Raw genomic sequence first — 17,364 nt, 5'->3', positions numbered from 1 at the left:
CTAAAGTCCCTAACTCAATTTAACTGTGTCCAAAAAAGCACATCACACCGTTTCAAACGGTGAGGAGACTCTAACTCCTAGCTTATTCCAGGATGCCCTGTACCCCACAGATAAGCCAAACTGAACAAACCCTGTTCGCCGACAGGTCAAGACCGCACGTCCACGGCCAGGAGGGAGCGTAACCTCCGGGCTATGCGCTTCTTAGCAGTTTCCGACTGCCGTCCTATAATAATTTCCACCTAACCATTTTTGACAAATTTTACCATAACGGGTCCAACCGAAGAAAGATAACTTTTTTCTAATCAATTAACTAGTATCTGTTACTTCTGGAACAGCCTCTGGCCTAATTTCTAAAATATACCTAGCCAATTCCCTACCAAACTACTTGAGCCTTTAACTCAATTCCTTGGGACTCTAACCCAGCATTTCTTTTTCAACTTCATTAAATACTCTTAACCGGCTTTAACTGCATAACACACACGGGGATCCTCATCAAAATCAAAACAGACCCTCGACCAGTAATTTCAGTGAGTAGACTTTTAATTTAATCATGTCCAATTTGGCACACTTTGGAAATAATTCAACAGGTAGTGCCTTACCTTTGGATAAGCCGGCTTATGCCCACTCACGTCAGACCACTGGCTCGTGCCTGTCCGTTCGACAACCTCGGACCGTCCAAACCTCTAACTTCCACCCCAATACCACAGGACGAGCCCCCAAGCTGTTACGAGTTCAAAATTGGGGATGGAGACAAGAGAAAAAACCACAATAACAACACTGGTCCGGCCGGGTTAAGTCAAACGATGATTTTAATGATCACACACGTGGGAGATGGACACTGTATGCAGACAGCCTCAGATCTCAAAATGGTGGAGCATTGCTCAAACTCTTATAGCCTCTGGTGCCCCCACCTTATCATAAAAGCCTAAACATTCACATGCTTTTCTCTCACACGGCGCCTAAGCTACGACCTTGGCTCCCCGTTTATCTGCTCCTGCTGAGATGGGGCAGAAAACTCCAACATGTTCCGTTCTCTTCTAATCATATATATGTATATATACATATATATATGTGTGTGTGTGTATGTATGTATATATATATATATATATATATATATATATATATATATATATATATATATATTATATAATTTTTTGCGCCTCTGGTATTTTTGCCAATTCCTTTCTGTGTCCCGCTCATGTATTGACCCATGTGCCTGTTCATCTTAGCCGATATGATGCCTGACAGGAGCTTCCATGTAGTACTGAGGCAGGTTATTGGTCGGTAGTTGGAGGGGACCGGTCCCTTCTTGGGGTCCTTGGGGATCAGGACCGTCCGACCTTCGGTTAGCCATTCCGGGTGTCTCTCCTTAACTAGCAGCTGGTTCATTTGTGCTGCCAGACGCTCGTGGAGTGCAGTCAGCTTCTTTAGCCAGTAGGCGTGAACCATGTCGGGCCCTGGTGCTGTCCAACTCTTCATACTGGAGACCCTTTCTTAGATATCTGCCACTGTGATGTCTGTGAAGGTTCTCAGTCATCCAGGTCATCGTAGTCAAAGGAGCTTGCAAAGAAAAGCGTCTGGACTTCTTTAAGTTACTTGAAGACGTTTCACCTCTCATCCGAGAAGCTTCTTCAGTTCTAAGGTCAAATGGTGGAGAGTCCCAGATATAAACCTAGTGGGAGTTTCCCCCCACAGAGGGACAAAAGGACCCCCTGATGATCCTCTAGTCGCCTGAGCCAAGGTGTGAAACTGGGTGTGGGCTCCAATCAGCCTGATCGTACTTGGGGCTTTGTACCCAATCTCGGGTGGGGGTGATGATATCTCCCCCCTGACCTGGCGTCCTGGCTCCCCCTTGCCGTAGCACATGTGTTGTACCTCGTCAGTCTCTAGCTGTGAGAGCAGTCCCTTTTTTCGAATGTTGGAACACTGAGCTACTAGTTGTTTCGCTGTCAATGTGGATGGTGGATATCGAAGCATCCATAGGGTATTGAAGCATCCATAGGTCCCTCATCGTATTCATGTAGCCCCTTCCGCCGGGGTTACTGGCGTAGTAGCATTCCAACAACGCCCTGTTTTCATCTCTTGCCCACCGATGCCTTCTTGTTCCAGTGGCCCACTTCTCGTCAGGGTGCCCTGGTTCCTCAACACCTGACGCGGACCTTGTTGATCTGGGTGACATCCGAGCCGGCATGCCTTCATATTTCTCTGTCTCACTCATGTCTGCGGTAGGCCTGCTTAGTACGTGGGGACCTTACTGGATACAGACGCCCCAGTCGGGAATCCCGCTCCAAAGGCGTGTAGTCTTTCAAATTTCGCATGGTTGGATCTTAACAAGGTTCCAAGTAGAGCTTCAACATGCAACAAGAAGAAGTGGGAGAGAGACAAAATATTTTTTGAGTATGCTATTTGTTGAAAACAGCGTTTAGTAACTATTGATATCTATGACTAGCTAGTTTATTGTGATGGTGCTTTTTTTTTCTATTATTATGTTGCTCTTTGTTGTTTGCTGTCTCCTCTGTTTGTTTGTTTGTTTTTTTTCTCCATACAGGTGACCCAGGAGTTTTTTTTTGTTGTTTGTTTTTTTTTTCTCTCTTCCCCCCCTTCTCACCGTCTCTTCTCCCCTTTGGTTTTCTTTCTTTCTCTCCCCCTCTTTCTTTCATTCTTTCCCCCTGTCCTATTAAAAAAAAAAGATGACAAAGGATGAACTGAAGCTCCGCCATCACGTGATGTCACATGCTGCTGTTTCTGATGTCACTTAAAAAAAAAAAAAAAAAAAAAATGAAAACAGCGTTTAAACTGAAACAGGCTGTTTTACAGCAAATCAAACGTTTAGGACCACGTGCCTTTAAAAGGCCAAATCTGTGCAAAAATGTGGATTCATTGTCCTTTTCTGTCAGGTAGTCACACTGTCATGACTTTCAGATGGCAAAGGCAAAAAAACCCTTTGTTTTTGAACTTGGTTGGGTTGTTAAACTGCATAAGCAGGGTCTCTCACAGCATGCCATCACTGCTGAGGTGGATGCAGTAAGACAGTCATTTGGAGTTTCTTAAATGGTTATGGAACAAAAACGTATATACATATACGCACACACACGTGTCCAGATGAACAGAATCAACCTTTTGGGATTTACTTACCTGGATGACCAACACAATCTCACTGCATATTAAAGATCCAAGTATCCATTTAAGGCCCACAACTGCAGTCACACAACTGTAAGTGTCTGCATTCAGAACGAATGCCGTGTATTCTGTAAAAGTACAGCCCTGATAGTAACTGTCAGTCTGCCAGTACTGTTGAGTTGTTCCAAACATCCACACTCTGGACACAAACCTGATTAGAGACATTCATGTGGTCACAGCTTTTCTCTCAGCACCCAGTCATCTCCACAATGTTAGTAAAACTTCTTCTGACCTTCTCTAAATTCTCTCTTTCATTTGTCTTATAGAGCTTGAACCATGTGGAGCTTCTATACGATACATAATGAGACTCCCTACACATTTCACTACTGTAGCAAGGGGAGAGAGGTAAGTCTACAAAACCAAATGACAAGTTTCACCCTTGTCTGTGGTCATTCATCCTGGTCCCTCCCCCTCTCTTTCCTTCAAGGTGTGCGTACAGTGCGTGGCAACAGCACAGGAGAGTACCTGCATGCATTACCACCATTTTGGGGCCTTTCCTTTAGATACGGAGATCATTCAGGAAGTGACCTCACTGGTGCAGGTGGTGGCGCTTCGTACACCATAAGAGAGAGTAAAGACCACAAAGAATTTGAACTGGTCCACAACATGTTAGGTAGTGTTGTTGACCGTTGTCCTAACTTTGGTAAGTATCAGTCAGTAGTGTGTACTGCCTAATAAGACCAGAGTTCACACACCGGAAAGAAATCAGAAAGTTAACAAAAGCCTAGAGTGACTGACTATGTCACTCTGGATGCTGTAGCTGCTGTGAACAACAGAGCCTCAAATCAGAAGTATTTGACTCCGTGGTATAATTCTCAACAACTTACCCTAAAGCAGACGACTCGTAAGCTGGAGAGCAAACGGCGTGTCACAAATTTAGAAGATCATCATTTAGCCTGGAGAAATAGTTTGCTGCTACATTTCCTCTTCACAGTCACCCACCCGCCTGATTTCCTTGCTGTTCAGGAGGACCTGGTGTGGGACAGCTAATCAGGCTAAGCTACGTTGGTCCACACCTGCTCCTGGCCAGTTTTAGGCTTACTTTCAGTGGTTTGTCCTCCAAACCTATGAACAAGCTATATTTATTACTACTTTATATTTATTATTATTTATAAGTACTAACCCCCCAAAATAGGCCAAGCAATAACTAAACACTTGACACACTGAGCAGGAAAGTGCCATGAAGAAAGCACAGAAACACAGGCCACACTGCTAATGACACAATGAGTGAACACTGAATAAAATTTGCAGCTGATTGAAGAGGAAGTGTGCCCTGATAAAACATACATAGGTTACAGGATGAAATAAGTTGCTAAGTAAGAGTTTGAAATGAACTGGGCTGCACAGATGTCGCTACACAAGCCACCAGTGTGTACCAGGAACAGGAAGTGACACAGTATTCCAGTGAGAGCCAATACCAAGCTCTTTGCAGTGTAACAGGGTTCCATGTCAGAAGCTTTTAACAAATTAAAAGCAAATTAAATTTCTCTAAGCACGCATTCATTTCTCTACAGGCAGAATTGATGAAGAGAAACGAGAACGTGAGAAACGCCAACAAGAGGAACGACGCAGGAAAGAAGAAGAAGAGAAAAGGCGTCAGGCAGAGCTTGAGCGACAGAGAAAGATCCAAGAGCAGATGGAGAATGAAACATTAAGAAAAAAGCTCTCTGAAGCGCACAACAGGCTTCAGGAGGATAACCTCCAAACCTGGGAGCACCGTCAGCAGCACTCTCACGTTCTACACCAGCTCTTGGAAGATGAAGCACCTCACATAGAGAGAGATGAGGTAGGGTCCGGCCTCAGGTAATAACAGCTACGGGCATCTGGGAAAGGATAGCAAAGAGGCTCTGGGTACTTATAAATGTCTAACATTTAAGTCATCGTAACCCTATGTCCCAGCCCTGTACTCTGGAAGATGACAAATTTCTCTTTTTTGAAAAAAAAACAAACAATAATGGATTGGATTTACATATATATATACATATACACATATTACATAGTGCTTTTTCAAGGCACCCAAAGCGCTTTACAATGCCACTATTCATTCACTCTCACATTCACACACTGGTGGAGGCAAGCTATGGTTGTAGCCACAGCTGCCCTGGGGCAGACTGTAAACAGTTCAGATCAGTATAATATTATATTAGTATAACATTAATAATTAGCATAATATTTTGTTATATAGGTCTCCTTTTAACCAGGCAAATTAAAAAATCAATTGCTACTCCAGAAGGTCCTCATAGCAGAACATCATCACAGTTCAACATTATGGTCAGGTGAGGATGACATCATCTGACCCTGCATACAGTTTCCTGCTGCTGACACTGTTACGCTCGTATCTTTGTTCCTCTTTAATACAGGTCGCTGATGTTAATGAGAAGTTTGAAAAACTTCTATCAAAGTATGACATCAGAGAGGATGAACATTTACAGATCCAGCTGGAAGACAGGATGAAGACTCTCCAAAATAAGCTGACATTACAATATTTTAACGAGCACCCCCACTTCGTCCCCACTTCATTACTGTGGGCTTTGGATCAGACTACTGGATACGTGCTGCTGTCTTTGACTGAGAGGTTCAACATCCTGGAGGCAGTGCTGAAGGTGACCTTAGAGGGTGACCCTGATTTTGAAGATCTCCTCCAAAATGGACAAGACAAGAAGACAGAGTTCCTCCTCAGTTTGCAGGAACAGCTACATGCTGACAATCCAACACTGGCCCAACAGGTGTTAGCAAATGTTCTGGATCTGTCCTCAAAGCTACCCCGATCAGGTAAGGAGATCGTCAGTCAAATAGTCTTCAACAACCTCTGGGCACCAAAAGACATCAAGCTTTTCCTTGGAAAGACCTTAAGCATGGATCAGAAAACAGTCACAAAAATCCTCCACAAAGCGTGCACGTACGGGCTGAGCTGTGACGACGCTCTCTCTGCCCTGAATGAAGACGATCCTGCAGAGTACATCCAACATTGTGTGGACAAAGCTGAGCGAGACAAAGATGCTTGCACACTTTTGGCTGAAATGGAAAACAAAAACTTTCCAGAGTGTGTCCCGTCACTCCTGCGAGAAGTCCTGACATATATTGAAGAAGAGCTACCCAAATATGGAAGTGTGGCCATCAACAGGGAGATGATTGAAGACTGTAAAAAGATAATAACTGCTCTTGATTTTAACAATCCTAAGATTGATGCTCTGAAGAAAGTCCTGATCATCGTATCCAGAGCTGTAAAGGATTGCACCGCCTTTACCACTCAAAGCCGTGAACATGTTCAGGGCTACTTCCCAAGACCCAGTCAGCTAGCATCACTGCTGCTGCTCCTGCTGCCACAGTCTGGGGATAAGAAAGGTTGTCTGTTGGAAATCAGCACTGGAGAGGGCAAAACTTGTATTTTAGCCATGTTTGCTACAATACAGGCCACCCGAGACATAAAGGTGGACATCGTGACAAGCTCTCCTTTGTTAGCAAGTCGTGATCAGGATAAGTGGAGAAAATTATATGATATGTTTGGTATTACATCATCCACGGTCCCTCCAACACAAATCGATAGCTGCTCTTTTAAAGATCATGACAAGCTGCTTGAGGATGCATACAGCCAGCAGGTCGTTTATGGCACTGTTGGTACATTTGCAGCAGATACGCTGAGGCAAGAGTTTGAGAAGAAGACTACCCGAGGTCCGAGGAGGTTTGAGTGTGTGGTAGTAGATGAGGTGGACTACATGACGTTGGACAGCGGTGTCCAGGTCACGTTCCTGTCACACCAAGCCGGCAGCCTAAGGCACATGGAGCAAGTCCTGGCAAGCATCTGGGCCATGATGTCATCCTGCAAGCCAATAGAAATGTTTGAAACAGGGGAGATCAGGTGGGGAACCAGGATCCAGCACTTCCACAAGGCTGTAATGCAAGCAGTGGTTGGCCCAGAATCAGAAGATGTTTCAGCTGATGACATACTTATTCTTGGTGCCCAGCTGGGGTTTTATCCACAGGAGGATGTGGATGAATTAAATAAAGCAGATGGTCAGACACAAACAGAGACTGACGGCTTTAAGGATGCACGGTGGAAAGCTACTGAGAAAATCATGGCCAACATTGGACCAGAAGAACAGTGTGAGCTACTGAGACAAGTTCAGACAAAAATAGAAAACGGTGTATCTGTAAATTGTTACTCACTAATGAACAACAAAGCCAAACTTTACAGGAAGGACAGCTCTCATGGAGACCCTGATGTCAGCCTGCTCCTCCTGGAGAATGGCTGTACCTGTGAAATAATGTCCGAGGAATCCCTCATCCAAGGAGCTGTGGACAAATTAAAATCAAAAATTAAATATTCTGATGAGTGTTCAGTGAAGTCATTGGATGAGTGTAAGGGATTTATTGTGATCCCCTCTTTTTTGAAAACATACATTGAGAATCAGTTACCAGTTTTTGCCGAGAACGCCTTAAAAGCCATCAGAATGACTCAGGGAAGAGAGTACATGATTGAGAAAGCACCGGAAGCTGACGCAGGTGGTTTCAGTGATGCTGACAGTCATCAGTATGATGCCATAATTCCTGTGGACTTTGAGGCCAGTGGGGTGTTGGAGAAAAACAAGCGATGGGGTGACGGCCTACAACAGTTTCTGGAGATGAAGCATCAGCTGGCCATTTCTCAGCTGTCCAATGTAACAAATTACATGTCCAATGTCCATTTCTTTAAACGGTACCTCAATGGAAAAGGCATTTTTGGTGTTTCTGGGACATTAGGGGGGCAAGCTGAGAAAGTATTTCTAGAACGGCATTACCAAACAGCAAGCTATGTCATTCCAGCTCACCGCTGTAAAAAGCTTGTTGAGTTGCCAGCAGTTCAGGTGAGTGGAGGCAACATGCAGTGGATCCAGGTGATCTGTGAAACTGCACAGAGAGCTGCAGACAGAGGCCAAGTTGTTCTTATCATTTGTGAAGATGTTAAAACTGCAGATGAGCTGAAGACAAACATGCATGTTCCAGAAAGGCAAGCCAATGAGATCACCATGTACACAATCAGCGAGAAGCACAACATCGAGAAACAGAACTTTAGCCCGGGAAACATTATCATTGTTACAAACCTCGGCGGCCGAGGGACAGACATACACGTTCAGCAGGACGTAAACGAGAGTGGAGGCCTCTTTGTGCTCCTCACATACTTTCCTAGAAGTCACCGTGTGGAGCGACAGGTCTTTGGACGCACCGCCCGAAAAGGAAACCCAGGGATGGTCCAGATGGTTCTCAACCAGGGCCATCTTGCACCAGCCTACCAAGGCCATTCCATCGAAACCATGAGACAGCTCAGAGAGGAGTATGAGCTCAGACATTTAGACAGCATGGAGAAACATGAACTCTGTGAAATTGACATGAAGGAAACTCTGTTCTCCAGTTTCTGTCAGTTTCTCTGTAACTTTGACAAGAATTACACGGTAGAAGAAAGGAGTGACCTGTCCAAGATGAAGCTGAAGGATGTTCCTGAATATTTTAAGATCCATCAGAACAAGTTCGACTATCAGACTGCACTGGATGCTTTGAAAGAATCGTGGGCTTTGTGGCTCATCCTTCATGAAGAGCACATCAGCAGACATGACGATATCAGCCAGCTGAGAGAAGACCTCACCAAACACTTGAAGAAGACTGGTGACTTCCTCCTGCAGGGGACGAGCGATAACTTCTATGATTACATCAAACAGGCAGCAAGCAGAACTGACCTACACTGCATGAACAAAACCAAATGTGACTTTGGTGCAAAGACTTACTGGCAGAGAGCTGCAGAGTGCGATCATTTCTACAGTGCTGTGGCGCTTTATAATCAAGCTTACATCACACTCAACCTCAGAAAAGGAGACTACATAGCTGAGGCAAAGGAATTACTGGAGGAAGCACAGTCTGCAGTGGATGTCTATCTCTCAGAATCAACAAATACGATGATGTTTTGTAATCTTTCAGTGACGAGTGGCTTTGTTCCACACCACACAAACAGCAACCTCCAGATCCAAATGCAAGCCAGGATGACTATCTTCAAATCTTGGAAAAGATACATTGAAAGTGCCCTGACAACTCTGACACAGCTCGATGGCAGCAAAGCTGATGCAGAGGTAGAGGATTCCAGTGTGTACCATCTTTCCAAAGATAAAGATTTAATCACCACCAATGAGCTGATGATGCTCTATGAGAATGGCCTTAGCACAGTCTTTGAGGTTAAAAAGAAGCCCGAGTTCTGCTATGATGCCCTTGTTTGTTTTGTTCTCGGCGCCCTTCAAGTTGCAGCAGGTGTTCTTGTTTGTGCTCTGTCATGTGGTGGTGCCAGTCAGTTTGGACTTGGACTGATCTGTGAGGGAGTATCTGACATGATTCAAGGGATCAAAGGAATGATACAAGGAGGCTTTGACTGGGCTGAATGGGCAATCTCCAAGGCCATCAGCATCGGGTTGTCTCTGATCTCTGGTGGATTCAGCCGACTAAAGAAAGCTGCAAGTGCAGTGCGTAGTGGCACAAAAGGTCTGATCGCAGGAGCAAAGACTAGTGCCTACACAGTAAAACAGTGTTTTCTGAAGGCAGGGAAGTATGCACTTCAGGAACTGGGGAAGCAAGGATGCGTCAGTGCTCTGAGTTATACTGCTGAGAAGGCATTTAATGCTTTTTTCCAAAACGTTCTGAGGAAAGTCTTTGAGGAAAAGGTGCTTTCACTCATAAAAACCAACCGTAGCCTGGATGAAGTTCTCACAAGCTTCATTTGCTCAGGAATACCAAAGAATATCCTGGAGAATGGGTCCAGTGAATTCAGAATTCACAAAGACTGTGAGGAAGAAATGCTTCAGTCAGTGGATCTGATAACAAGAGAAGTGATTCCTGACCTGATGATGAATTGTACCATGGCTCTTAAGGCTCTTGATGGACTTTCAGCGGTCTGTGGTGCTGTAACACAACACATAAAGAGCAAAAAAGGGTCCGATCGAATAGAAAGTATTCTAATGGGTTTGGAAGCAGCTAAATATGCCACAGCCTTTGTACAAATATGGAATTCGGTACCAACAGAGAAAATCATTAACAACACCTTTGTTCCTAAGCTCTTGCAAAGCATGGAAAAACTACGTCAGGAAAGCAATGACCAGGATGAAAGGCACAGTTTATCAGATGTAAAACGCTTTAAAGATAAACTCATTAACATGATTGCAGAAAGTGTTTCAAACTCTTATGTTGAGGCCTGTTCCAGGCATATGACCTCCATCATGAGCAAAATGTGCATAAGTCAAATAAACCATGCTGTTGGTGGTGCTGTTAGCAACATACTTGACAGGGCTGACACCCAAAGTTTCTTTAACAGCCAGGAGTATAAGTACAACATGAAAAAGGTCCTCCAGCGTCCACATGAGTCCCTGTCAGAGTCTGACAAGAAAGACTTGGAGTGCTACATTGAGGACATTTCTGATGTTAACCGCCCTGCTACAGCTTTGGACATCCACGTCCTCACCCAGAGTGATGCTCTGGAAGGCAAAGGAATCAAACTGGTTATGGTGGACAAAGATGGAAAGAAGCTCTCAGAAGACTATTATCCTGGGAAGGAGGACTCAGCAGGCGATATAGTCCTCCAACTGAAGAAGGAGCCAGAAAATCCAACACAGTGAGTGAAGCATACATATTTGATATTATTGCGCCTCTCATTTAATTAAGTCAAAATAATATATATTTTTTAATTGACCAACTCATATGGGCCAGAAAGTTAATTTTGACCTGTTTTGCAAGGGTAACCCTCCCCATCCCAATTTCCAGACTTTGGTTTTGATACTGTCGGGTTCTTCTACGCTGAGAGAAGTTCAGGAGACAGTCTAGCAGTTCACTCTCTTTTATTATCAGGCAGTTAAAATTGGGCTTGCACAGCTGTGGACAGTGTCAGGCAGTCTGTACATGGAGAAGTGAAGTACAATTCATAATTCAAAGTATATATTAGACACATGGAAACAGGAAATAATTGTGATTGCTTATTGATGGGGAGATGTCGTGGTTGAGGCTCAGCACTCCCTGATTTGTTCCTCATGGCAGCGGCCATTAACCTCCAGTCAGGGATCTTGTCCTGTGTGAGAAAACTCCCTACCTCCCAGATAGGGATGTTTTATTTCCATGCTCCATTCCTTAAAGGAACACTATTAAGTGTTTATTTCTTGTTCACTGGAACGCCCTGTTATCATACAAGCAGCCCTTCCTGTCTGTTCTGTGAGCATGCAGCTACACTCAGCTCTGTTTGTGCCTCTTACTTAACCCTTCACACCGTGGGGTTAGTGCTCGTATCCTTCTAATGAGGTGCGTATCAACCCTATTATGATCACACACTGCAATCAATGTCAAAAAGAAACTTTATCTAAAAACTTAATAATTATTCTCCTGTCTGATAATCAGGGGACAAACAAACTAACAAACTGTTTTCCCCAAACTGGTGTAGTTTAGTCTGAGGGCAAATCAGAAACCCACTGAACAGCTAGAACTGACACCAGTCATGGTGAATAATAACACAGAGCTGGCACCCTGACATCCTGTGGTCCCACTATAATGACTTGTCCTGTGTTGGTCAACTGGCTGTGAACTGGGAAGGACTCCGTTATTTTCCTGCCCCCCCCCCCAGTTTCTATTTTTTCTGGCATTCTCGTATCACTTCCTGTTCCTAACACAGTGCACAGTAGTGTTTTGTTACCATGTGTGACTTGTTTAATTATATACCTTCAGATAAAGGCTTATGTCAAACTGTAATCTTCATGTGGTTTATCCAAAGCGCGCTTTCTGCTGAGTCACCCACAGTAAAGACCCAATGACTGTCTTTAGCGTAGCTATTAGCTTAGCTTGTAGCTGAGTCATTAGTTCCTTCTCAAATGTTTCGTTTCTCCTCTGTTCAGCACAGATACTGGAAAGAAATGTTGCCTGATTGTACGTCTGGAGGCCAGGCTCAGTGAATGGAAAACCAGCTCTGGACTCTGGACTCTGGCATAGACAGTAGTTAGTGTGGGCAACGCTAGCTTTGCTACCATTAGCTCTTCCTCAGCAGATAGTCCTGAGCAACAAGAAAGAAGGCTGGGTGACGGTGAGGAGGAAGTGTAGCTCTAAACAGAACACCCCGGTACACCACCTGTTCCTCTCTCACGTAGTTTTCTCGCCACTTTTGTGGGTGATTCTGTTTTGAGAAATGTGAAGCTAGGGACTCCAGCAGCCATAGTCAACTGTCAGAGGCGAAGGCAGGCGACACTGAAGGAACCCTGAAATTGCTGGGAATGGCCTCTGACCTTGACTCATCCCTGTGCTTGTCCTGCTAGACCTCAGTGCAGCGTTCGATACTGTCCACAATAATATCCTATTAGAGCGATTAGAACATGCTGTAGGTATTACAGGTACTGCGCTGCAGTGGTTTGTATCATATCTATCTAATAGACTCCAGTTTGTGCATGTAAATGGAGAGTCCTCTTCACACACTGAGGTTAATTATGGAGTTCCACAGGGTTCAGTGCTAGGACCAATTCTGTTTACATTATACATGCTTCCCTTAGGCAGCATCATTAGAAGACATAGCATAAGTTTGGATTCGGGAGACAGACACTATCTCTACTTTTAAGATTAGGCTTCAAACTTTCCTTTTTGCTAAAGCATATAGTTAGGGCTGGACCAGGTGACCCTGAATCCTCCCTTAGTTATGCTGCAATAGGCGTGGGCTGCCGGGGGATTCCCATGATGCACTGGGTGTTGTGGTTTGGTGATATATAAAACAAAATTGAATTGACTTCCTTTACTGTTATAGTTTAATCTGATTATATACATTATTCCCCACATTCATTTTCCTTATGCTTCTAGTAGAAAGAGAAGGATTATTACTCATTCATCAATATTGTTCCAACAGCTTCACTGGTGGACACAACTTACATGACAGATTTTATGTACAACAACATTATTATTGGTCCCAATCAAAACTCTTAAATAAAATTTAAAGTAATAAACAAATGTTATGGACTACTTATATTTACAGGGAGATGTGTTAGTCTCACCTTTTCCCTTTTTTGTCCAGAGTGACTGATTTGTTGTTTTTTTGTTTTATTAATGTATTTTTTACAGGACGATGGGGTTCTTCTCAAGGATAACTAAACGGATTCGTGGTGAACAGAGCCCGTGCACAGGTCATTTTGAAATCCTGAGACCAGATGGGACCACAATCCCAGTAAATTCAGAAGATCAGAACTGCCTCTACCACGCTGTTGCCCAGGCCACCGGTAAAAATCCAGGTGATGTAGGAAAAGAGGCACGGATCCTTCGGGAGCAGGTCAGAAACAATGTAAGTCTTACTGTTATTATTAATATGGTCTACAGTGGGGCAAAGAAGTATTTAGTCAGCCACCGATTGTGCAAGTTCCCCCACTTAAAATGATGACAGAGGTCAGTAATTTGCACCAGAGGTACACTTCAACTGTGAGAGACAAAATGTGAAAAAAAAATCCATGAATTCACATGGTAGGATTTGTAAAGAATTTATTCGTAAATTAGCGATATCAATTCATTAACGGATTCCACACAAAGACGTAAACACAGAGCGGACGCATCAGAATCAGCTTCGTCTTTCTCGGCTTTCTCACCCGACGGCCCGCAGACGGACACGCTGTCGGAGCTCAGCGATTCTGATGCATCCGGTCCGCGCTGTGTTTACGGCTTTTTGCACTGATTCTGAGCTGCAGGTTTTGTCTCTCCAACCAAAATTCGCCAGCAGCAAAAGAAGCAGCAAACTGCGCTTCACATCTGATCAATGTCGTCATGAATTCCCTCTGACTTTTGCTGTTTTGCTTCCATCATGATAAAAATCACTTCATGCACAGCTCTCTCTCTCTCTCTGTACTTCAGGAACAGTTTCCCGTCTCAAATCTCTGTTTTCTTCATTATTCATTCGCTTATTACCCACCAGTCTACCGTTGCTTACAGCGCTGTCTTTTTCTTTTTTGACTTAAATGACCTCGGACAAGAAAGCCTAATTTCTGTTGTTCAATACTGAAGAAATTTAAACTTTATATGCAGAACATTGTAGAATATTTTTAAGGTTATCTGCTATAAAAAGCCAGACCAGGAAAATCTCCTTCATGTTTTTCTGTGTTTTATTCTCAGTTACTTTCACACAAAGGCATCTGCTGTGATGTTCACAATTCTGATGAAGTCAGTACTGATAAATGATCAGAATTATAATATTTCTGACTGTCTGAGGCTAAGTTGAATCGAATGGATTATAGAAATCAGTGAGCAGCCTTGGCCTGACAGAGTGGATGTAGCTGTGGGTAATGAGAAAAGATGAAAAGAACTATTGATAACATTTTTGTTAAGTTAAGGCCTGATCCGTCTGAAGTTCACAGCCAGCTCTGACACGGTGCCATCAACCTCTGAACGCTGAAAAAGCAGCAGAAACACATTATATGCTGCGATAAATGCACAAGTGTCCCCTCTCCCCACTGCCTTTCAGTGGCAGGCAACAGCATACAGGTCGTCAGAGGAGCCGAGATGATGATTAAGTTTAACATTTCCTACAATATTGACAAAGCACTTGAAGCACAAGTTTGTTAGTTAATAATTTAGAAATGAATATTGGCTGTATGGACCCCCCCCCCAAAAGAAAGTGCACATGTAAAATTGTGGTGTTAAGCGATGCAGTTGAAAAACTTTCCTTTTTGCTAAAGCATATAGTTAGGGCTGGACCAGGTGACCCTGAATCCTCCCTTAGTTATGCTGCAATAGACATAGGCTGCCGGGGGATTCCCATGATGCATTGGGTTTTTCCTTTCCAGTCACCTTTCTCACTCACTATGTATTAACAGACCTCTCTGCATTGAATCATATCTGTTATTAACCTCTGTCTCTCTTCCACAGCATGTCTTTGTCCTGTCTTCCTTCTCTCACCCCAACCAATCACAGCAGATGGCCCCGCCCCTCCCTGAGCCTGGTTCTGCTGGAGGTTTCTTCCTGTTAAAAGGGAGTTTTTCCTTCCCACTGTCGCCAAAGTGCTGCTCATAGGGGGTCATATGATTGTTGGGTTATTATTGTAGGGTCTACCTTACAATATAAAGCGCCTTGAGGCGACTGCTGTTGTGATTTGGCGCTGTGTAAATAAAACTGAATTGAGTGAAAAAGCCGCTGGGTTTACAAGCTGAGGAGCAGATTTAACAGACTCCTCAGTAACTTGCTTGGCTGTTGTACAAACCAGAGGTGGTGCACAATGATCTGGTTTAGCTCGTTCAAATGGGAAAACACTAGGGCCAGTCTCACCCTTTATGGCTGGCTAGTGCAACACTAAGTCACTGATTGCATATGCAAGTAAACACAAGGTTTCTTTTTCTCAGAAATTGCAAACTGGGAAACTCTAACTCATCTTGAGCCGCCTTGGACTCATCAAACCCGGTCTCTGTGGCCGCCTCTACAGGCTTAGCCCACCCTGACTTGGCCTCTGGAGCTCTGTGCGATTATGGACCCAATCAGTGTTTCACCTTTTTACAGGAGGTGTAGCCTTTGTGTTATTCAGAGGCCGCACAGGAGATGTTGGAAGCAATTAGGTAACTCATCTTATGGCATGTTTTATCTCCACTCAGCTTCAGCAAAACCTACCCAAATACGCAGGAGCTCTGAAGCTGCAGAAAGGATATGAAGAAACCTTTAACTCTCCTGAAAGATATTACATATGTGGAGGAGATCGAAAGGCGCGAAGAAAAGCCGTAGACGATTTCAACGCCATCTTGGGCGACATGAGCAAGAAAGGTTTGAGTCCAGAGGAATTACAAGATATCCAAGAACGACGTCTGGGTTTGGTTGGAGCGCACGCTGAGTAAGTATTTAATGTGTGACCACGACGACCAGCAGATCGAACTTCACGTGTAACACACATTAAATCGTATTCTGAATGTGTTTCTTGCCAACAGTGTGTACAAGATCCGGGTGCAAACCTCAAACCAAAGAGAATGTGGTGAAAACAGGTTGGCGGTGGAAGCCGACCACGTTCCACCTAGATGTGTCTTTCAGAATGCCCTTAAAACGTTGCAGGACCCTGAGAACGTAAAGTTAAGAGAGGACCTGAAAAACAAAAGCCCCAACCTCTTTGCTCTGTTGGATAAAAACGGAGACCGCGGGCTGTGCAGAGAGGTTCTGAAGCCGCACCACGAGGCAGGCCTGACCTGGCGCAACAGAAAAGAGTCTCGTATAATCAGGTGAGAACGAATCTGTTCGTCCTGGAGCTAAACTCAGAGTTTTCTTTGGATAGCTAACGTGCTTCTGTTCCAGCGAGAAGCTTGAGGAGACTCTTATTTCTGGAGACGGGGAAAAACTGGTGAAGATGTCGCTGCTGGCAGCCAATCCGGTCACATCCAATTCTCTCAGAGAGGATGCAGGTACGCTACAAACAAGCCTGTAGAGATAGAAGTACTATGTGCTGTTACCAGGTTACTGATGAGACGATGAGCAAAGATGTTCGTCACCATAGAAACGACACAAAGAAACATCTGTCTGCAAAAATGATGCAAGAGTCTTTCAGCAGTTTAATGCACAGAGTCAGAGTGCTGGTTACACTGGTTTCACAGCCACACACAGGTTAATTATTAGTACAGGAACACGTGAAGCACCAACGATCACATTAATGAGTCCTCGCCTCAGTGGTCACAGTAACAGATATAGTGCGATGCTGTCAGAGACACCGTTTCCTGTTCAGTGAGTAAACCCCGCCTCTCCCTGCTCGCTGTGTGAACTCTGCAGGAATCCTCTCGCTGAACATCTCAAATATGTCCAGAGACGCAACGAAGCGCTACCACGATGTTGGAGACAAGCTGCTGGTGGAAGGTTACTACAAGAAAGGAGTCCTGAACGAGGAGGAGAGGCACAGCATCATGGGCTGGCTGAAGGGCGGAAACCTGTACTCGAAGAACACGTCAGAGTACAAAGAGATGTGCCGCGAGCTGAGAGCCAAGATACAGAAACACAACAACAACAGTGGAAGATAACAACAGTGCCTGTGAGAGACGTGTGTGTGTTCAACTGAACGTATCAGATCATTTATCATCTATATATTTTGTTTCCTCTCTGACCGTTTCATCATCATCCTCTTTTCCTCTTTTATGAGAAAACAAAGGAGGAAGAGTTTCTCTGAAAGATTTCAATCCGAGAAGCAGCTCAGAGACAGATGTGTAATCA

General features: G+C 44.2%; 1 protein-coding gene across 1 annotated transcript; it reads left to right on the top strand.

The window, feature by feature from the left end:
- The first annotated feature begins 3,456 nt into the window (after positions 1-3,456).
- On the top strand, positions 3,457-17,174 carry LOC146624914 (uncharacterized). Its single transcript, XM_085364201.1, has 9 exons — positions 3,457-3,529; positions 3,608-3,823; positions 4,695-4,966; positions 5,541-10,804; positions 13,273-13,489; positions 15,777-16,009; positions 16,104-16,388; positions 16,462-16,568; positions 16,930-17,174. The coding sequence occupies exons 1-9, from the start codon at positions 3,457-3,459 to the stop codon at positions 17,172-17,174; spliced, it is 6,912 nt and encodes a 2,303-aa protein (XP_085220327.1).
- The last annotated feature ends 190 nt before the right edge of the window (positions 17,175-17,364 follow it).

This window comes from Diplotaxodon limnothrissa, linkage group LG10 (genome assembly GCF_057381915.1).
Source record: "Diplotaxodon limnothrissa isolate DT_005_m linkage group LG10, D_limnothrissa_male_GT1.1, whole genome shotgun sequence".
NCBI classification, from domain to species: Eukaryota; Metazoa; Chordata; class Actinopteri; order Cichliformes; family Cichlidae; genus Diplotaxodon; species Diplotaxodon limnothrissa.
This window is presented reverse-complemented; position numbering and strand designations above follow the sequence as displayed.

Coding starts and splice junctions, on each gene's coding strand:
- LOC146624914 (XM_085364201.1), top strand. CDS start 3,457: ATGTGGAGCTTCTATACGATACATAATGAGACTCCCTACACATTTCAC. Junction 4,967..5,540: donor CTCACATAGAGAGAGATGAG/GTAGGGTCCGGC, acceptor TCTTTAATACAG/GTCGCTGATGTTAATGAGAA. Junction 16,389..16,461: donor AAAGAGTCTCGTATAATCAG/GTGAGAACGAAT, acceptor CTTCTGTTCCAG/CGAGAAGCTTGAGGAGACTC.